The sequence below is a fragment of the Athene noctua genome, chromosome 19 (assembly GCF_965140245.1).
Source record: "Athene noctua chromosome 19, bAthNoc1.hap1.1, whole genome shotgun sequence".
In the NCBI taxonomy this organism is placed as follows: domain Eukaryota; kingdom Metazoa; phylum Chordata; class Aves; order Strigiformes; family Strigidae; genus Athene; species Athene noctua.
The window spans coordinates 1,727,703-1,747,523 of NC_134055.1; the positions used below are offsets into that span (position 1 = coordinate 1,727,703).

Genomic DNA, 19,821 nt, shown 5'->3' on the forward strand with positions numbered 1-19,821 from the left:
GGCCTTTTGTTCCCTGTTACTCATTAATATTAATAAAAGACCTGTCCGGGCTGTGGTAAACAATTAATGCAGATGTGGTTGCCCATGGTAGAAGTAGCAACAGCTTTTCGTGTTACCCAGCGCGAGGTGAAAGCACCAGCGTCGCCTGGCTCAGCTCTTCCTTCATTTTCAATAGAAAAATTATCAGAGAGAGGTCTGCGTTAGCACAGCATCACGAGCTTTAGCCCTTATTTGCCAGTTGGGTGGATGGTAATAAGTGTTAAAGCTTAATGTGCAGACACAGACAGCAGGTACAGCGCTGGGGTCAGATCCTGCGAAACAGCGAGCATCCGCAGCCCTTCGAGTTGTGTGCGAGAGAAACGCCACGGCAGCAGGTCCCTGGTGCAGAAATCTCTTCCTTTATCCCCCCTCCCCGAGCCCAGCGTTGCCCGAGGGAGCAGCACTGGCTGCAGGATGCCCCGGTGCAGCCCTGCACCGTTGCAGAGCCAGGGCTCAAGCAAGGAGCTTGCCCGAAAACCTGAGCACGTGGAAGTGCGAGCGTGGTGCTGCTGAAATGGCTCCGGTGCGGCACATCACAAACATTGAGTGCCAAAAAAAAAAAAAAAGTGGAAGAAAACAGTCCGGAGCATTTGGTGCGAAGTGTGTCAATATGAAAGCACACCAGATTTTAAATTAAAACCAGTTAAATTGAGAGAGAAACCTGTTAGGAAGATGACTAACGGGGCAGTTTATTTACCTCTCTGGTTTATTTGCTTGTCTCAGCGTGGCCGGTGAGCATCCCTTGCTGGTGGGGAGGGACAGTGGAGCAGCGCAGAGCCGGGCCATGGCCGGCCTGGTGGGCACGGGGGGGCCGTGGGGTGGTCACCCCCCTCCCCATGGCACTGGGGGGCCCAGCACCGCTGGAAAACACCCTTGGTAAGGAGGAACCTCTCCAACGGGCAGCAGAGGCCCCCGAGTGCCCCCAGGCTGAAACCGTGGAGTGCTGTGCTGGGGGGTGGGATGCAGACAAATGGGAACTGCATCCCTCCCAAACTGTTTAACTAATGGAGGGAAACGTAGCACAGCCTTTGTAAGGTCGACATTTGTTTGTTGTTAAGGATCTAATTAGAAACATGAGAGGGAGCTGAATGGCTGCTTGCTCGGCTAATTAGCGACATGCACGAAGACCACTTTGAACTTCAAGGACACAAAGCTATTAGCGCTTACATCAAAAATGGATTAAACTTCTGTGCTTTTATAATGATTAAAGATGAGCCGCTCGAGAGGAAATCCTTTTGTAAGGCTGTGACAAGAGCTGGCTCCCTGATTGCAGCTTCTACAGGCAAAGCTTTGTGTGGCCTCCACGGAGCACTCGGCCCGGCACGAGAGTGACACCGCTAACTTGCAGTATGGAAATGAGATTAGGCAATAAATATTGATCATCCGCAAAAAATTACAGCCCAGCTAGAAAGCGCGTTTATTTGTCTGGCTGCGTAACTGCAGGACGTAGAAAAGCTGGGCTTGAATGTGTTGAATTTTCTGTCTTTTCTTCTGCAAATCGGTGCACATCAACAGCTTCCAGACGTGGCTGGTGCTTGGGACGCGTTAACCGCAGCATTTAGCAGAAGCAGGTGCTGCTCACGTGCCTGCAGCGTGCGCGAGAGGGACAGTGGTGGGTTTTCAAAACACCTGCACCAGCTGAATTTTTAGCTTGCCCAAGCTTGTAGAAACCGCCACGCTCTTGCTCTCTCCTCATCTGAGGTGGCTTAGCAGTTGCTTTTCGCATCCATGCTGCCCCGCGAAGGGAGGGTGCTGGGGCCACGTCAGGACCAGTGGCCACACGATCCCCGTGGCCATTATCGCACCGACGCAGGGGCTGGGTGCTGGTGGCGGCGAGGACGGGGCCGAGCTCCCTCCCCGTGCTCTGCTCACTTCCAGCAGTAATTGCTGAGCCGGGAACCTGCTCACCACCCACTGCTTTCTGTCGTTAGCCCTGCAATATTTTGATGTGTGAAGCCGTTTCCAAAGGGGCTGCAGAGGCAGAACAACCTTTTAAAGTGTGACTGCAGATAAAAAATAACGTACAAATAGTACCTTGTTACAGCAGATAGCTGCTCTCAGTGTCTCTTGGCCTCATCACCACTTATTGTACTGATGAGCCTGACACTTGTTTTATTTTATTTTTTTCCCTGCAGGGCCAATATAGCCGCAGGGGAGGGACAACTGCTGCCAGTAACCCGGGGCTGCCTGGCTGCTCCCCATTACTGAGCCATGTCAGGGGCGACAGGGAAGGCATAAAGCTCGCGGGTCGATTTTCCAGAGTCAGGACTGAACCGGCTGTCATAAGCAAAATATCTGCTGCTCTTAATACTTTCAGAGGCGCTCTGTCTGCCACGGGCATCTTACAGAGAGGTGTTTGCTTTTCAAGTCTGCTTGGGAAGAGCCAGAGCGAAGTGCTGCGCCTCGCAGGTCCCCGCGAGAGATGTACTAAATGGCATCTCTAATTGTAATGCTGGGTTATTTGTTTTTCTGGTTTGTCTCCCACTTTCTGTCTCAGCTAGTTAGGAGCTATTTGTATGCTGTTACTCTCCAGAATATCTGTGCGTTTCCAGCTCATTATTTCTGAGACGTTTTTGAGTTTGAGCATTGATCTGAATTTGAGGTGTGCCGCGTGCTGTCTCTGACATAAAACAACACTGTATGTAAAAGCGCAGATACAAGAAAGGGACGCTTCTGATACTTCAGCCTGACCACAAACGACCGTGTTTGTGCCTCTAGCTGGAGCTGTACGTGGTGACGGGTATAGAAAAAAAAGAGCCTGAATGGGAGCATTTCACGCTCAGTGCTGTGCCTGGGCACTCTTGCAGTCTGAACAGGCAACTGAGAACCAGGAGCACCAACGTCTTGTTTCAGACTGGCATTAATTTGTTCACCCAGTCCTGGGTAAATCACATCCTGGTTGTTAGCGTCCCTGAAAAGCGAGGTACAAGCTCCCATTAGCTTCAGCCGTGAGTGCACAAAGAATTAGCTTTGGCCAAGCTCTCTGTAACAAGGGCGCAGTGCTAGCTAATGACATTTATAAGGCTCTGAGCACTAATGATGTAAGATTTGCATGCCGTGTTGAAGTTTTTCCGCAGTCCATACTGTGGCTAGTTATTTAAAGGATCAGCATCACGCTGTGACTGCTGGTCTGTTAGTCATGCACGCTCCAACGTGGCCATTAGCGCTCATGCTTCAGGACACATGGGATCCCCAAGGACGGGTGAGCTCTTCCCTGCACCGCTCACCATGGTTTTCCTGTAACGTCCTCTGCGGCGTCTGTGCTTGGGTCGTTGCAGAGGCAGCACAGCAGGCCGGAAGGCTTGGCTGACAGGGGATATTCCTTCCGTGAAAATCTTCCTTTTAAATCCCCCGGTAAATCCAAAACACCTCCAGACTGTGGTGTAGTTCCCTGTCCCAGCTGGGCCGCCTGGGACCCTGCTTTGCAGCTCTGCTGAACCCACCGGGGGCAGAGGGACGACGGGCTGCGGTGTCTGCAGATAAATACCATCTGCTTGCCGCTGCCGACGGGACGGGGGTGCCTGTTCTCCGTGGGCTCACACCCCACAGGCTGCTGCCAGACAGCACCTCCCTGCCCTGTGCCCCCCATCCCCTGCCCCCTTCCATCCCTCTCAGCAGCGTTCAGTGTTATTATATCGTTTACTCCTTCGAGCTGGAAGATGATGTTTGCAGCATGTTATATGAATTTTTCATAAAGATAGAAAAACAGCCTAATCTTGTGAGCTCGGAGTCTTGGTGGTAGTGGGTAATGGCTTTGATTTAAAGCATTTTGTCTTAATGATAGTTATATTGAAAATTTCCTGCTGCTTTCAAGCACGTGTAGTTATTATCATAAACATTGATGGTAGAAATGCCTGCCAAATTGTGCGTGGCTGTTTATGGTAGATGAGAGAGTCATCCAGAAATTAGAGCGCTGGATCAACAAGTTGTCAAGAAGCCTGTTTGTACAGAAAGGCACCCTGGGGCAGTGGGACAAGGCGGGAGTGAGGAGGCCCTTGGAGGAAAGAAGTGCCAAAGATGACCGGCACTGGGTGTAGAAAAGCCTTTGGTGTGCGATTAGAAGCGAGTTTCTGACAAGGAGCTGCTTTAGAAGTCGAGTAGTATGGAGGGAGAGCAGGCCCTGCCCAGCAGAGCGCTCGGCTGCTTCCCCAGCCCTGGTGCCGGCAGCCTCTGCCTCTGGCCCGGCGGCCTCTTCATTTGCTCCTCTTGCAAAAATAACCCGGTAACCCGATGCAGAAAGCGTGCCTGTTTGCAGGGGGCCATTTCATACTTTTCTTTCGCTTGATACATGTCACTGTGATCCCCGTGTGGTGTTGGAGAGCGGGATTTGTTTCTGGGGAGCGCCTCCATCAAAAGGCTGCCTGCCTGCGGCCAGATCCTGCCTCCAGCCGTGCCAGAGCCGCCGGCCCGCGGGAAGCGTTGCCCAGGGGCGAGGAGCCCTCTCCAGGAGGTGCAGGCGGTGACCCGGTGTCATGAGACGGGTCTCTGGGAGTGTTGGTTTAATACGGACCAAGAGGCGCTTGGGCGAGCACAGGGGTTACCCCGTGGGCCTGCGGATGGGGAGAGGCTGGGGCAGCTCCAGCCAGCTCCCTTCTGCTCTTAGTTGCTCCCTCAAGTGCGAAATGTCTTTCTGGGTGTAATAACGGGGCACTATACCTCATCCTGCAGTGTCCTGCCTCTTCTCAAAACGAGAGTCCAGTAAATCATTTGGTGGTTTCTTTCAGACTTGAGGTTTTTCTGGCCTGTGCACTGTGGCTGGGAAGGCAGCCAGGAGTTTCTCTACCTTTTGCACCTTTTTCTTTTTTAGAAATATTCATATTTGTTATATGTAAAAAAAAACAAAAAAACAAAAAAAAAAAACGAACACAGTAGGTAACAGTGAAGAGGCTGTAGGAGCCAGTCGTCCCCCCACGATGGTGTTTAAGTCTTTGGGCTTTGGTGCTGTAGGAAGGGGAAGAGTGTTGTCACTGAAGGGTCCATGAGGGTTGGAGGGGGGGGACAGTGATCCCCGGGCGGTGCCTGTCTTACACCTCTGTACATATTTCACCTGGTTTGTTTCCTTTGAAGTACTTTAGTAGTGCTTAAGAGTGTGGCTTTGTCACCACGGCTGTGACTAGGCCCTAAGGGACTGACCATCAGCCCAGTACCATGCAAGCTTTCCTTGTAGGACAGTAATGTCAAAATGCTCACACTTCTCCTTTCCCTCCCTCTTTCCCTTCATCACTCACAGCTGAAATGAGTTTATTTGGGTGGGATTCCAGCATCTGACTTGCTGTGCTGTACCCAGCTGCCCTCTCCGCTCCCGCAGCCAGGTCTTTGGATCCTCATTAGTGTAACGTGCCGCTCGCTAAGGCAAATGTCATAATGAATCCTCACTTAGAAATTTCTCAAGAGTTCATCGAAAGAGAGTTTATCTTTCAGTGGTGACCTTTCCTGTTGAACGCAGATTAACGTGTGAGCAGGGTCTGTGTTAACGTGGCCGTTTGCAGGAGAAGGCCCTTGACAAGCGAGCTCGGCGAGCTCCGGCCCTGCTCCCAGCGGAGCGTTTCGTAGCACCGAGCCTCTGCCTCTGCGTGAGCCTGGGCTGCCGGGAGCATTTCGGGCTCCAGCTCTCGGCTCCTTGACATAAATCACTTGTTGTCCGAGCGTTGCGTTGAGAAGCATCTTGCACGCACGTTAAGTGTGGGAAAAGGCAGCTCTGCTAAAGGACACCAAGACGAGTTAGTAATAAAACAGCCTTGCTCCTTGAAGCGCTGTCTTGAGGTTATGGATGCATTTTAATTTCTCTCCAAATTCGTATTTATTGCAGCAGAAAGACTTTCAGTAGATTCTCCTTTGAGGAGATGCAGCTTGAGAGGAGAAGAGGGCGCAGTGAGTGGGCACGGTTGCACCAAACACAGCCCCGAGCGAGACGAGCCCCCACATGTGGATGTTTTGCCACAGCAAAACCTGACCGCTGTAAATACTAAATGCTGGCAGTGGTTTGTGGCAAGGCACCAAATCCTTTTATCCATTTTCAGCCTTTTCAGCAATGGCATTTCTCTGTCTCTTCCCATTGCCTCTGGAGCCGCAGCTGCCCCTTCAGACAGGGTCTGGCTCTCGCTGTGCCAGCCATGCCCAGCAGATCCCAACTCCACCACCACCAACGCTTTGCATTTGAAAAAAGCCTGTTCTGCATCTGCTTTATGAACCCACATTTGCTTCAGTGTCTCATGCCCCATTTTGCTTTCCCTTATTGCTTTTCAGCACTCCCTAGGCCACCACGGTGCTGGGCAGGGTAGAGCCCGAGGCTCCCCAAAGCCTGCCCCTCTGGCCTGCAGGCAAGCGTTCACTTACTGATCAGAATTCAAAGGCTGGGAGTCTTTTCTGTAAGAAAACCCGCAGCAAATTCAAAGTGAAGCAAATAAGACATTCAACTTCCATGTTCCTGTCACTGCCACATCTCTTGGCTGCTGTCTCTTGATCTCTGTAGGCATAAGAAGGAGTTTCTGTAACCCACAGGATGAGGGATCCTTGGGGCTGAGGAAGATAAAAGTTGGTTAGCTGTGACTTACAGACATATCTAATCTTTCCCACATCTCTCCTGACCTTGATCTATCACAGGGCTTCCTGGTGATGCTTGGGATTGCAAATTATGCTAGAGGAAACCCTTGAGTTGGAGGCACTTAGCCGCAGTCTCAGAGCTGTGAAAATGTCTGGTACAGGATGGTTTCCTGTGCAATTGGTTGGTAAATTGGACCTGAAACTTTCAGAGCATGTTAGAAATGGTACTTTGACTGCCAGGTCTTCCCGAGGGCTGGCAGTCCTTGGAAAGGGAGGAGAGGGCCCTGCCAACCCCCAGGCAATGCTGAATCTGTCTGGTGGTTCCTCCAGCCAACCAAAATCAGGAGATACTTGGTCAGCTCAGCCAGTACCTCTGCTGGGACCAGGCAACAGGTCGGGCTTTGCTCCTGGTCTCCATGCCTGGCCTCAAGACATGGTCAGCGGTTCCCTCCCCTCTCCTGGGACAGCACAATCCCCTGGCAGCTTTTCAGCAACGTGCGTCCGAATTTACGCCCTAATTCTCCCCGGTTCTGACCGCAGGATGTCGGTGGCCGAGGGAAAGTCTCAGATTCCTTCCAGCCTGCAAGGCATTAATCTTGGTGCTCTGCGATTCCCACAGCTCACCACAGCTGTGGCTCTCGGGCAGCTTCTGCCTCCTCCGGCGACTGAGCTGACATCGGGAACTTTGTCATAGAGATACACGTCTTCAGAGAGTCTTAAATTTTCTTTGAGGACCAAAACTGGAGGATTTGAGGGATTTTTTTTTTTTTTTTTTTTCTTCATTTTAGTCTCAAGATTACTCCAGGTATGTGTAAAACAAATTTGTTTCCAGGTGTTTCTCAGCAGAGTGTAAATGCATGTTGGGAAAGTTGTTCAAGGTCTGTTTGCTGTTGTTTCAAATGGTAAAAGTGCCTCTGGCTCCGTGTGAAGCTTATGTGCAGCTATCGTAAGAAGACAAATACTTAGCAAATCGCCATGGCTGAGAGAATTGTTAAAATACGTCTTTCTGAGGAATGCGTAGCTTCCTAGGAATTATGAGAGCTTTTCTGTTTCATTTATTGGGTCTGGAGGAAAGTGTCAGCTCTGTAAAAGCTCCCAGCCCTTTTCTGGGTTCAGGCGTCGGCGTGGAGCGGTGCTGGGGTGTCCCGGCAGCGGGGTGGCGCGCGTGCTTTTGGCGGGCCCTCCTGTGAGCAGTGCCGAGTACTGATGTTCAATAGATAGAAAATCCCATTTTTCTTACATTACCTCCCCGCAGTCAGAAGGAGTTTGGAATAACCAGTTGCCAGTTGCATACGGGAAGGCCAGTACTTCCAGGTTTCTTAGGGGTGGAAGTGGCAGTGGCTGGGGTGGGATGTCTGGGGGGACAGAGCCCTGGCCTGCCCCCGAGGCGGAGGCGGGCGACGGGCTCTCCCGGCGCTGCTGCGGGGGATTGCAGGAGTATTTTACTAACAGGATCCCCCCTTTGCCTTGCCGCGCTCCTGCCTTTGCTCAGACTGGCCAACTGGGTTTTCTGTGTGACTTGGCAGTAAAACTCGCGTCCATTTTATTGAACCAGAAGGAAGAAAAGGGGAAAAAATGTGCTAGCTTATAGTAATAAAGGGCTTTTGAACATCTCAGCTGGATATTTTTCTTCATGAGTGAGAAGGCCAAATGTTATCTTGACATTTAATCTTTAATAATAAAAAAGGCGCTTTGTTTGCCAGTGAATTCCAAAATCTGTTTACTCTCTCATGCCTTATTTCTTCTAACTTGCTAGCTTAGATGTCCTACTTACTTTCCCCTGCTACCAGTTCAGAGCTGCATTAAATCATTTATTTTGTAAAATTTACTTTCCTGTCATTGCAGAGCTGACAGCTGCCGGGTTGACTTTTTTTTTTTTGACCAGTTAATTCCTTCATTTGACAAATGGGGACCTCTTGGGAGGGCGGTGCAGGGGGAAGGGGCCAGGGCAGGAGAGGTGGTGGCCCAGCAGCAAATCCAGGCTGAGCCCACTGTAGCCCGTAAGGTGCTGCCAGAGCCTGCCCTCGGGCCGCCCCTGTGGAGTGAGCAGGGCTTTCCCCTGCGCTGGTTTCCGTCCCCAGTCCAGCCCAGGCTGCCAAGCTTTATAAACCCTTCTGAGTGCTTAATGAAGGCACGCGGGAAGTTGCAGCCAGAGGAAAAGGCTGAAGAAATCTTGGCGCAGCCTCGAACGTGGAGGTGATGGGCTGTGCCGCGGGTCGGGCGCCCGGCTGAGCCCGGCTGGGGCTGGCAAGGGAGGCTTGTCCCGTCCCCCGGCGTGTGTGTAGCGGCGTGGCAGGACGCGTGTTGGCCGTTGGCAGGACGGGTGTTGGCACTGGGAGGTGATGAGGCACTAGCTGGTGCGGGCAGGCCAGTCTCCGCGCGCTCCCCAAGGACCTTGCAAGTACCACTCAGGTGTAGCTCCAGCTTCCCGCAAGCCATTTCCATCCAGCTCCTCCTAGTCCGCTAACTTTTCTTTTGCATTGAAACTTCTTTACTCATAAATTCTACATCCAAGAGCAACTGTGAGAAATGCCAGAAGCCTGATCATCTAACATGCTTTAATATCTAAATTTATTCTTTAGTATCATTCTTATTTACATTGTTTTTCTGTCTCAAAAAAAAAAAAAATTAAAGGGAGGAAAAAAAAAAAATAATTTCCTTTACTTCCACATTAGGAGGTGAGTTGTCATACACCCTCTGGAATTATTTTTTGCTTTTGATCTTTATTTATTTGTTTAAGTTTGGTTGATGTCCCAAGCATGGTTTTGGAGACGAAGTTAGGTCTTCGCTCTCCAAATCAAAAGGAAAAAAATTAAACAAGACAACACTCTCCTTGGTCATACTAAAAAAAAAAAAAAACCCAAATCTAAACTGTTCCATTCCATACCATTTAAAGAAAAAAAAAAAAAATCAACTATTGAACTATTTCTACAGCTTACTGATTTAAAAGGGCGGGTTTTTTTCAAAAGTATCGAATGGATCCAAAATCGATTTTCCTAGATGCGATTGAAGTTATTTGCTGTCAACATTTTAATATCAATATTACCACAATGTGTAGTCTCAAACTAGTTCCTTTGTAGTTTGCATGGGATGTGAATGCTGTCTCGGCGTGCCCAGACCTAGAGAACTTGTTACTACTGCATGAGCATCAAGTCAGATGTTGAAAAATACCTATTATATTTTGTGATAATTTGGTGAAAATGAGCACCTCCAGTCTCTGGTTGCAGTAGTGTGTTGAATGATTGTTCTTTTTTTTTTATATATATCCATATATATATTTTTGGAGCTCTAAGCTTCGTAGTAGTACGGGCTGACTCTTATCCAGTACTTGCTCTCCTATCGCATGGCCTTGGTTAAGTGTTAGAAGTTGGGCCTAGGCTGTTTATTCTGGTGTTTGGCTTTGTAATAACGGTGCATGCCCGGCGTCTGGCCTCATACCCAGCTTTATTCTCTGCACACCAGTCTTGAATAGCTACAGTGCTCAACCGAATTTTGGCGCACCCGCTTCCCCGGCAGGCTCCAACCCAGCCCGACCCGGAGGCTTCCCCGGGGCCAACAGCCCAGGGCCCGTCGCAGACCTCTACGGCACGGCCAGCCAGGACTCCGGCGTGGGTAACTACATAAGCGCCGCCAGCCCGCAGCCGGGCTCCGGCTTCGGCCACGGGATCGCCGTAAGTACCGCGCGCGCCGGCGCCAGAGCCGCTGCCCCGCTTCTCGGTCTGGGGAGGGGGGTTCCATTGTCCGGGGGGGGTGGGTTGTGTTGGGCTTTTTGTTAATTCTGACCTGACGGCGAGCATAGCGCCTTGCTGCTGTAGCCTGCTAGAGCGGTGCCCAACCCACTGAGCTGCCAACGGGCAGTGCTGCTCGTTACCAGCTTAGCTGGAAACGCCCGTCTGGTGCCTTCTGCAGTCCAGACTTGACACATTTCTAAAGGAAATATTTAAAAATTACGAGCTTTAAAGTTTCTGCTTATCTATGTGGGCTTTATATCAGCCCAACCACCCGTCCCGGCTGGTGCGCCCATTTTCAGGGGGCACCAGTCCCTACTCCCACCTAAAATGGGCCAAAAGCAGCTCATCAATTCAGCCGGGGGGACCCCAGGGTCGCCCACAGCCACCCCGGCGAGGGGACGGCCGTCCCGGAGGTGGACACTGGCATTTGTTGACATTCCAGCCAGTAACAGCATCGCTAACAGTCCTTAAAAAACCTGCAGGTTACACCAAGTCGCTTCTGTTTTGTTGTCAAGTCCTTGGCAAAGCGCCTCTAACGCCGCCTGGCTCCGCAATCTCACTAATGACGGGCGATGGCGATTTGCGTAACCAAGCCGCATGCCGGTTTTCAGCTCACGCTGTTTTACCTGTGTGTGTTAGCATGAATGTGGTTGGACCTCTTTGGTGGCTGTCAGTCTCCCAAACAGAAAAACTGCAAATGAAGTAGTTCCCCTTTTTGTAGCAAAACGATGAGATTTTTATATTTTTTTCCCCTCTTGTACGGTAAACACAGCAAAGTACAGAGGGCTCCCCCAAGATCCCTCAAGCGGAGCGAAGAATTTCACTCTCTGACCAAATTGGATGAGTGGGGAGAGCGTAGTGCAGACAAAGTCCCTGAAATTGTGTTATTTTTATTACATAACCGGTACCCAAAAAGACAAAAACCCCGCTGCCTCCGTTTGGGCCCGTGTGCTCAATTCCCATCCTGGTCCTGCTCCTCCTGTGGTCACACCAGGGACTTGACAATCCCTTCGGATCAATTCTAGTACCAAACGCAGAATATTACTGCTCTGCTAAGAGCTGCATCAATTTAAACTGCCATCTCTCACCACTTACAACAGCTCTTATTTCCATTTTTCACCTAAAGAAAAAGACGTGTTTATTCTTGAAGGCTTGGGCACTTCGGCCTCAGCCACATCCTGATTTTTCAAGTAGTAGGATACAAGGTACAAGCCTGACTACCCGGATTTGTCTGCACTAACACTTCTCCAAAGAACAATTTTGTATTTGACTTGCAGATTGGCAGCCTCTTAATTTCCCCCAATAACTGCAAAGAATCCTGCAGCTTTTTTTATATATATATTTATTTTAACACTCTCCATTTACTAACCCTGGTTTCAAAGAAGGGAGAACCCAGAGCTTATTTTTGCAACTGGGGGAATGAGAAAATTATGGTCTTGGAAAGGAAACCGTAGGGTCCAGCACACCGAGTCATCGGTGACCAGAACAGCTCTCAGAAGTACCTATTCATGCTGGCAACACAGTCTTTCAAGTCCTTTGATAATTTCTTGCCAAAATTAATAATCATCTGTTCCCATGTATAGAGCACTGATGAACTTAACAATTGTACAATTTTAGGGACCTTTGATTGCAACGGCTTTTACAAATGGATACCATTGAAACGTTACACATGGTTGGTTGCCATCTCACTTGGAGGTATTACAGTATATACCATTTGTACTTTGTGCTAAACTACCATCTCCCCTATATTTACTTTAAGTGAACAATTTTTTATCTTCATTTCATCTTTCCTTGGCCTTTAATCATTCCTTTTTGTGATTTATGTTATTCAAATCAGTCTCACGGGTTGGAAACTGGAAGACCGATCAGGAGCTAAACTCCCAGAAAGTCACGTTTTCATATTGGTGACACTCAAGTGCAATAATTTGGAGAGTCAAAAACCCCGCAGAAAACCCAGCGATCCCAGAAACCTGTGGGGGAACGGCCAAGGCCAGCCGACAGCGTTCCGATGGGGATTATAGATCTGCTACCAAAGCACTAAAAGGTCTAAAAATAGACAAGCCCCACTGCTTTATTACAGAGAAACCATCATTCTTAATTAAGTGCTGTACCAAATATTACAGCTAAAAGATAACATTGTAACTAGTAACCATAGAGCAATTATCAAGATTAAAAAAAAATTAAACCTCAACAAATTAAATTAAAGACATTACCTGAGTAATGCATCCTTGGATCGCTGCCAGTTTCCTACCCTTTGAACTAAGCTCAAGTTAATTAAATGTTTAATTTTTTTTTTTTTTTTTTTTTTTTTGGCCTTTGGCATATTCATCTTCGCAAACAAATATTCTTACACCAAGAACAGAGTAGATTAGAAAAGTCGGTCAATGAAAAACAGAAGTTACCCCCGTTAAATGGCAGAAGTTTACCTCTAGAGCTCTTAGTCCGTACAGACAAATGTAGTGGATGTGGCAGATTTTATTTCTCTGCCTTTCGCCCAGCACTACCTGTTCCATGTCACATGTTTTACATTCAGAATCGGTGTATGAAATTAGAATTACAGTTAGTCGGGGGGCTGGGAACTGTGGGAAATATTTGGAGGCTTTAAATTATATAAAAATAGATTTGTAGGTAAATATGAGTGGATAAAGGGGTTTTCTGTTTACTCTTCATCTACCCACATACACCCAAGATTACCTGAAATTGTTCCGTCAATTGATTTGCTCCACCAAGTAGTATTTTTTATGGGAAAGAAAGAAGTGGCCTGAGCGCTCTTGCTTTAATCCCAGTTATTATTTGCACGTATCAGGGTACGTCCACAGATCAATTTGTCAGAATCCTTCACGTTTTCTGGGCCATCAGCCTTTGTAATAACGAGGTGGTACACAGCGCCGGCTGGAGACCTGAGCAGAACATCATAACTCACGCTAATAACGCCGCGATGAAGGCAGTTCATCAGATTAATGTATTGTAATCATTTCACACTTACCACAACACATCAAACTGTAACCATCATTTACTGGCCAGTATTAAGGCTCAAACCATTAATGACTTAAAAAACAGAAAGTGCTTTTAATGTTACTCATTACTAATTAAAATAGATTTTGAGAGGAGGAAATGAGCCTTATTATTAATTCCTCAAGGACCAGTGAGTTTGAAATTTTTAATGCGGCGGCGCATCCCGAGGCGGCGGGTCCCTCGCCCGGCCCCGGTGCAGGATGCGGCCGTAGAGGAGGAGTTTGGCTGAGCCGCGGGTCCTGGGGCCCTTTGGGGATGGGTTTTGGGGCTCCCCCCTCCAAAAACGTGTGACCAGGGTGCACTGCTCGCCGCAGCCAGCCCTGCGAGCACCGGCCTGCAGAGCCAGTCCCCTGATATTTATTTCCAGCTCAGTGTTAAGCACCGGCAGAACGGAGCATGAGAAGCCGAAGCCGCTGTTAGAAAATAAATCCTCACCACCGCAGTGTGCCCGTGTAAAAGTTGTTACCTTTTGAGTACTTTAGCCATGCCCTTAGGAAAAAAAAAAAAATTTTTCCCGAAGCCGTGTAAATTCCTGGCAGAACAGATGCCCGAGGAACAGTTTTTGTCCTGCTATATCAAGTCACATTTTATTGTTCCTAAGCCAGACTAGCGCACAGCTGACCCCAGCCTGCCTGGGAAGGCGCTGCCGCCTGAAGTCCAGGCTTAGCAGGCAGGCTGCATTCCAGGTTTAGCCTTCCAGGGGGATGGAGCTGGGAAGTAAAAGGGATAAATATATTAAATACAGTCTCCCACGCTGGCCGTCCCAGGAACACCTCTGCCTTTCAGCCGGGCCGCTCCGGATTCACCCTGGGTGCGGGTCAGAGCACGCCGCGGCGCTGCAAAGCGTTGGCAAACGTTCGGGGGGGTTGTTAAAAAAAACAATTGATCTCAAAATTGACTCTCCCTCTCCTCCATGTCCTGTGTCTGCCTTCTCCTCCCCGCAGAGTCTCTCTGGATGTCCGGGCAAGACGGGGCGAAGTTTCTGACCGGGCCCACGTTTGGGTGATCTCATCAGACTTTGAGCACTACATCATCACCGATAACGCAAACAAACTGGAGGTGGCACTCGACGGACTTAGGTTGTTTAAAAATCTCTCTCATCATCTCATGAATCTGCTGTACTATAAAAACAACAGCTTTTAAAAGTATGTATATAAAACCCATTTCTTGTTCGTTTTATTTTCTCGATGGGTTCCCCCCCCCCCCTCTTTTTAAACCTCTCCAAACCACATTTTTTCGTAGCATTTTGACATAGTCTCGTAGCCACGTAGTTCTAATTCTTTGTGTATCTAGCAAGAGCCTAACCATAGTGTAACTGTTTATATTAAGGGGTTTCTTTCGTTTTTCTTTCCCACCTCCCCTCCTTCTCCCTTCTGTTTTACGTAGTCGTTGTTGCTTAAAGGATGCTGAGATGGTGACAGGAGTCTCAGCCGCTGGTACCGGCTCTGCCCCCGCCGAGGGCGGCGGGGGGAGCAGAGCCGGCGGCGGGCACGGTTTCGGGGTGGCCTTGCAGGGCGCGGGGGGCGCGGGTGAGCAGCAGGTTCTCTAGCCCTTCTTTTCGTTTGTGGCGTCTTCGTTAACCTAATTCTATCTATTTTCGGCAATAAGGCAAGGACTACAAACTTTTTGTGCGTCCTTTTTCTATAAGTGCTTTTTTTTGTTGAAAGAGGTGATATAAGGTTTTTTGAAATTGTGAATTCTGAGAAAAAAAAAAAAATACTGTAAATACAATTCCATTAACTACATATAAACTATTAAGAAAGAGAAATACAAACCTATTTTTGTGATGGAGTCAGCCTAAGGCAGTTTCTCTATGAAAATGAAAGAAAAAGAAAAGGAAGTTGTAGACTTTTTGACCAACTGCCGGAGCTGGCCCGCGGGAGTTAGGTGATGCACACTGGTCAGCTTGCTCCGTAGCCGTGGTAGGACCTTCCAGCTCTCCTAGCGTCATACCAGCATCTTCGCTATCAGACGTGCACAGCTTACAAAGGAACAGTCTAGTGGTATTTTTTTTTTTAAATTTAAAACCTGCTTTTCCCAAGACTGAAAAAGAAGCTACGGTTTTCCTATTTAACACATTTACGGTTCAAAGCACACCTTTTTTTTTTTTTCTTTTTTTTTTTTCCTTTTTTTTTTTTTTTTTTTTTTCCTTTTTTTTTTTAGTTGTTGTTTTAAACTAGATCAACTTGCTGTCCAGTCATTTCAGCTGCTCTGGGCACCCTGTGCAGCCCGGGTGGAGGCCAGGTCCCTCCTCCGCGCTCGCCTGCCGCAGGCAGAGCAGCTTTAAAGCTTGCATGGTTACCTTTTTTATCCATCACTTTCTGTATTAACAAATTAGGAAAGCAACTTCGGTTTTGGTTTTGGGTTTTGATTTTTTTTTTTTTTTTTTGGGAATACCTCAGTGCTACAAGTTTCACCCTAGAAGCAACGGAAGATTTTAATTTATTGTAGTTGTAAACAGAATTTAAAAAAAAAATAAAGTATAAAACATCATTGCACTGTGACTGGTAGGGGAAAAACTGACAGTTTCCTATTTGCACATGTTTAATATTTGGCTGTTATATATATGGTCCTCTGTTGGGGGAGGAAACTTATGAAGGATATTTTTTAATTTAATTTTTTTAATATTGGTAAATAGGCCTGCAACAGCAAACTAGAAGTACAACATGGTAGGTGGCATTAAGAACATACTGTAGTGTGGATATATTTCTTCTTTTTTTAACGTAATATTGACAAGTTTTATTAATATTTTTTTAAATTGTTACGTTTATAAATTTGGTACTTTAGGTACAGCCAGTATAAGACACTGAATGCGACATTTGTTAAAAAGAGCTGCTGCACTCCTATTTTTGTAAATTTTACTAACAAGTAGACTAATGTAGACATTCAATAGACAAGGTAGAGCAAGGCATCTTTAACAAAAACAAGGCACCATACTGCTAACCGAAAGGAGAAAACCTTGTTTTTCTTGTTTTTAAAAAAGAATCATGCTTTTTATGTAATATTTTAGGTTTTTTTCTTATTTCAGAACAACCAGGTTTAAGCAAAATGCTGGACGCTTTTTAAATATTGAGACTTGATCAAGTAATAAATAAAACAATTCTTTAAAAAATAAAAACACAAAAAAAAAAAAAAAAACAACAACAACAAACCAAATTCCCTGAAATTAATGTACCGTCAGGGAATTTTTTATGGATATTTTGTCAATGTTGATGATGTACTGTACTACCAGTTGGTTTTCCTCTCCATTCCCTGTCACCTCATAGAATATTCTTTGTTGATCATTGTTGTATGTTAATAGTGTATAAAATGGCTATCTTGTAAGAGTGCTGTCCTGATGCTAGTGTAGTGAATTTTCCCCCCCTCTTTCTCTCTTCCTCTTCTAGTACATAATGGTAGGTGTATCGTAATTAAGGTTAAAAATTTAGATGTAGTTATTCAGATTTAGGACCAGTAAGGATAGAACTTTCTCTTATTTAAGAAAAAAAATGCTAATAATTTTGGGAAGGTTTTCCTTTTTTTTTTTTTTTTTTTTTCTTTCCTCTTTTTTTTTTTTTTTTTCTCTCTTGTTTTGGTTTTCTTTTGCTGATCTGATGCGGTTTCAACTAACCAAAGGTCTCACAATGTTAAAAATGCTGGCAAACTCTTAAGGCATTTGTAGATCCCCACCCTTGACTTTGAAAAGGGGATGTGCCATACTACCTTAAATGCTAATGCTAGATATGCAAAACTGGATTTTTTTAATTTATTTTTTAAAAGAGGGAGGCACGGTATATTAAAACGATTTTACTAAGAGAAAAAAAAATATTTTTTTAAGAATGCTCAGAAGAAATTGCTAATCTGTGTGAATATGTTTTAGATGTTTATATACCTTTTGAGAAGTCCCAGTGGCCCATAGCACAAATGTCGTGGAATCCGATATGTTTTGATGTGGCTACCTAGACTAAGGTTCACGTTAGTCCCCCACTCATCTAGAAGTCCATTTCGAAGGGTTGGTTTTTTTTTTTTCTTTCTTCGTTTGGGGGTTTTTTGTAAATTTTTCAGCACAAAGGTTCAGCTCCACCTTTGTTTTAGTCAAGCACAGCGAGTGAAGGATCGTGCTGAGGATGTTGCCCTTTTCTTTTTCTAAATATCCCATACGGACCCGCTACCCCCGGAGTGACCAAAAAGAGAGGGATTTCCACCTAGGAGTGTGAACTGGCACCCGAAGGGCCGCCGGCACCGCGCCGACCGTGCCCTGGGCCGCGTCCAAACACGAGGGACGTTTTGAGAGGAGTTGTAACAAGCCACAGGAGCTCGGGTACCCTCCCCCCCTTCAAAAGAAAAAAAAAGTCCTTTGTGATTGGCTTGATTAAAATGAAGCCTGATCTGTCCTTTTTTTTTTTTTTTTTTTTTTTTTCTTCATAAATGTTCATTTTAAGTTGAATTTGTAGCTTGGACTTTAAGGTAGCATGGCTCTCTTTGCTGTAAGTTTATTTTTTTTCCATTGTACAGCAGCGTACCGCTGGTGAATGTTACACATCTTGCTAGGCTAGTTAAACCATTGGGTAATTGTTGGTAATAACGACCTGAAAGGTGTTCGGATTTCTTTTCTTCCCTGCTCTGAAGCCTAGGATGCTGTTTTCATCTGTAGTGTGAATGAGGGCTAGTGACTCCAGCCACAGTTACCTTCCTGTTTCGTTTCTGCCATTCACTCAATGCAACATAATCAATAATAAAGCAATATAGTTTACTACATTTTTACTGAAGGCCAGCCATGGTTATGTATGATATTGCATATGAAACTGTTTACAAAAAAAAAAAAAAAAACAAAACAAAAAACCAACAAACAACACTAACTCATAGCTGTCTTTTATGCTATGGAAATGTCTCTTGGGTGGAATTTTCTGAATTATTTTTTTTAGTGGTTTGGTTTGGTTTTTTAAGCGAAATAGTTCAAACAGAAAACTGAAGTTAGCGTAGGGTGAAGAGACAGGATGCATCGAAGACACACCGGCAGATCCCGGTCTGCGCACAGACACTGTAGAGTTTCATACGTACAGAATCCAAGTCAAACCCATTGCCGTGTGCGAACACTACGTGAGGAGATTCTGTAAGCTAAGCAATACTTTAATACTGTAATAAAAATTACCAAAAAATTTAAAAAAAAAAAAAAAAAAAAGTAGTTTGAGAAAGTAAATCCTCGTGATCGGTTCTCGGTTCCCAAACAGTCCGACTGTGTTGTCTCGAGAGAGCTCCGTGTCCGAGCAGGGTGGAGCCCCGGCAGCCCGGGGCCAGCAGGACTCGCCCGCGCCCGGCTCTCTGGTCTGTACATACCCGTAACACCACGCGTGGGCTCGTGTGTCGCGTCGACCGTCGTAGGTAGCAAATCCCCGTCATTCTCTGTTGTACGAGGTCTGAACTCCATCAGTACTAGGATGCAAGTCTAAGCATTTCAGGTGGTCATAAATGTACTTAAATAAACTATGGCACAGTGGCAGGCCTAGCCCTTCCTTTTATACTTTAGTATGAACTGATGAGAACTTTGGTAGTGACTTTTTTTTTATATATATACATATATATATGTATCTATATATATCAAGCATCTTTCAGGTCTCTGTGTATGGCTTTCTAAAGCCCTGTTGTAAAATACTATGTGGATGGGGGTCTCTCACATCACAGATGTGGAAAGTATAATTTTATATTTGTATTTTCAAATAAATAAGTTTGTGAAAGGTTTCCATCCTCTACTGTGGTCCAGAAATCAATGTGTTTGTCTGACGAAAAAAATACAATAAACTGTTTTGAACAGATCTGTGGAGTCTCTTTCATTCAGGGAGGGTGAAATGTTTAGTCCTGGGCTGGGAGGGGGGGGCCAGCGCATCCCACGCCCGTCCCTGGAGAAGGTGTCAATAAGGGGGACATGGCAGCCGATGCCGCCAGCCCCCCACGGACCCGTCAAACTGCCGTAAAAATAACCTGGCACAGGCAATGTAAGGTAAAGGACATCGGTGACAAGTGTCACCATTTTTAATGGCTTTTGCTCAACCCCACGTTCCTCACACGTGTCCCGGGGCTCCTCTGCGAGCCCTGATGGAGGGGAAGAGCTTTACTCTGTAGCTTAGAAATATTTCTATCTAGGCAGCTGTTATCTATTTATCAACCTCTTAGAGATACTTGGAGGGGGGAAAAAAAAAAAAAAACCTCCTACCTGCTTTGTCCTTGCCTTCCCTTTGGGGGACCGGCTCGCCTTGCCTCGGCGGGGAGGGGGTGGCTGGCTGGGGGACAGGGAGCAGCACGTCTTCGGAGGGACAAAACCCATCGGATTTCCCTTGAAGAGCACCAAACCCGTCCCTGTGCCTCCCGGGCGGGCGGGGGCGGCTGCAGGAGGAGGAGGAAGATGAGGCAGGACGCTCTGTGTTGGTTTTGCTCAACAGCCCTGGGTTCAGGCCGTGCCGGATGGCAAGATGCAGCGATCCGGAGTTTCCCAGCCTGATTCATCCTTGTTTCTCCC

General features: G+C 46.8%; 1 protein-coding gene across 12 annotated transcripts in view; it reads left to right on the plus strand.

Annotated features, from left to right (window-relative positions):
- The window catches only part of MSI2 (musashi RNA binding protein 2), a 253,179-nt gene extending 234,059 nt beyond the window's left edge, over window positions 1-19,120 (plus strand). For 7 of the 12 annotated variants that reach the window (XM_074923064.1, XM_074923068.1, XM_074923066.1 and 4 more), the window contains 3 exons: window positions 10,045-10,253; window positions 11,931-12,008; window positions 14,273-15,111. In XM_074923064.1, the coding sequence (XP_074779165.1) occupies window positions 10,045-10,253; window positions 11,931-11,972 (251 nt within the window). In that variant the 3' untranslated portion in view covers window positions 11,973-12,008; window positions 14,273-15,111. Of the gene's footprint in view, window positions 1-10,044; window positions 10,254-11,930; window positions 12,009-14,272; window positions 15,112-17,402 lie in introns of those variants that run through there. The other 5 variants (XM_074923070.1, XM_074923071.1, XM_074923073.1 and 2 more) reach the window with 3 other exon arrangements.
- The last annotated feature ends 701 nt before the right edge of the window (window positions 19,121-19,821 follow it).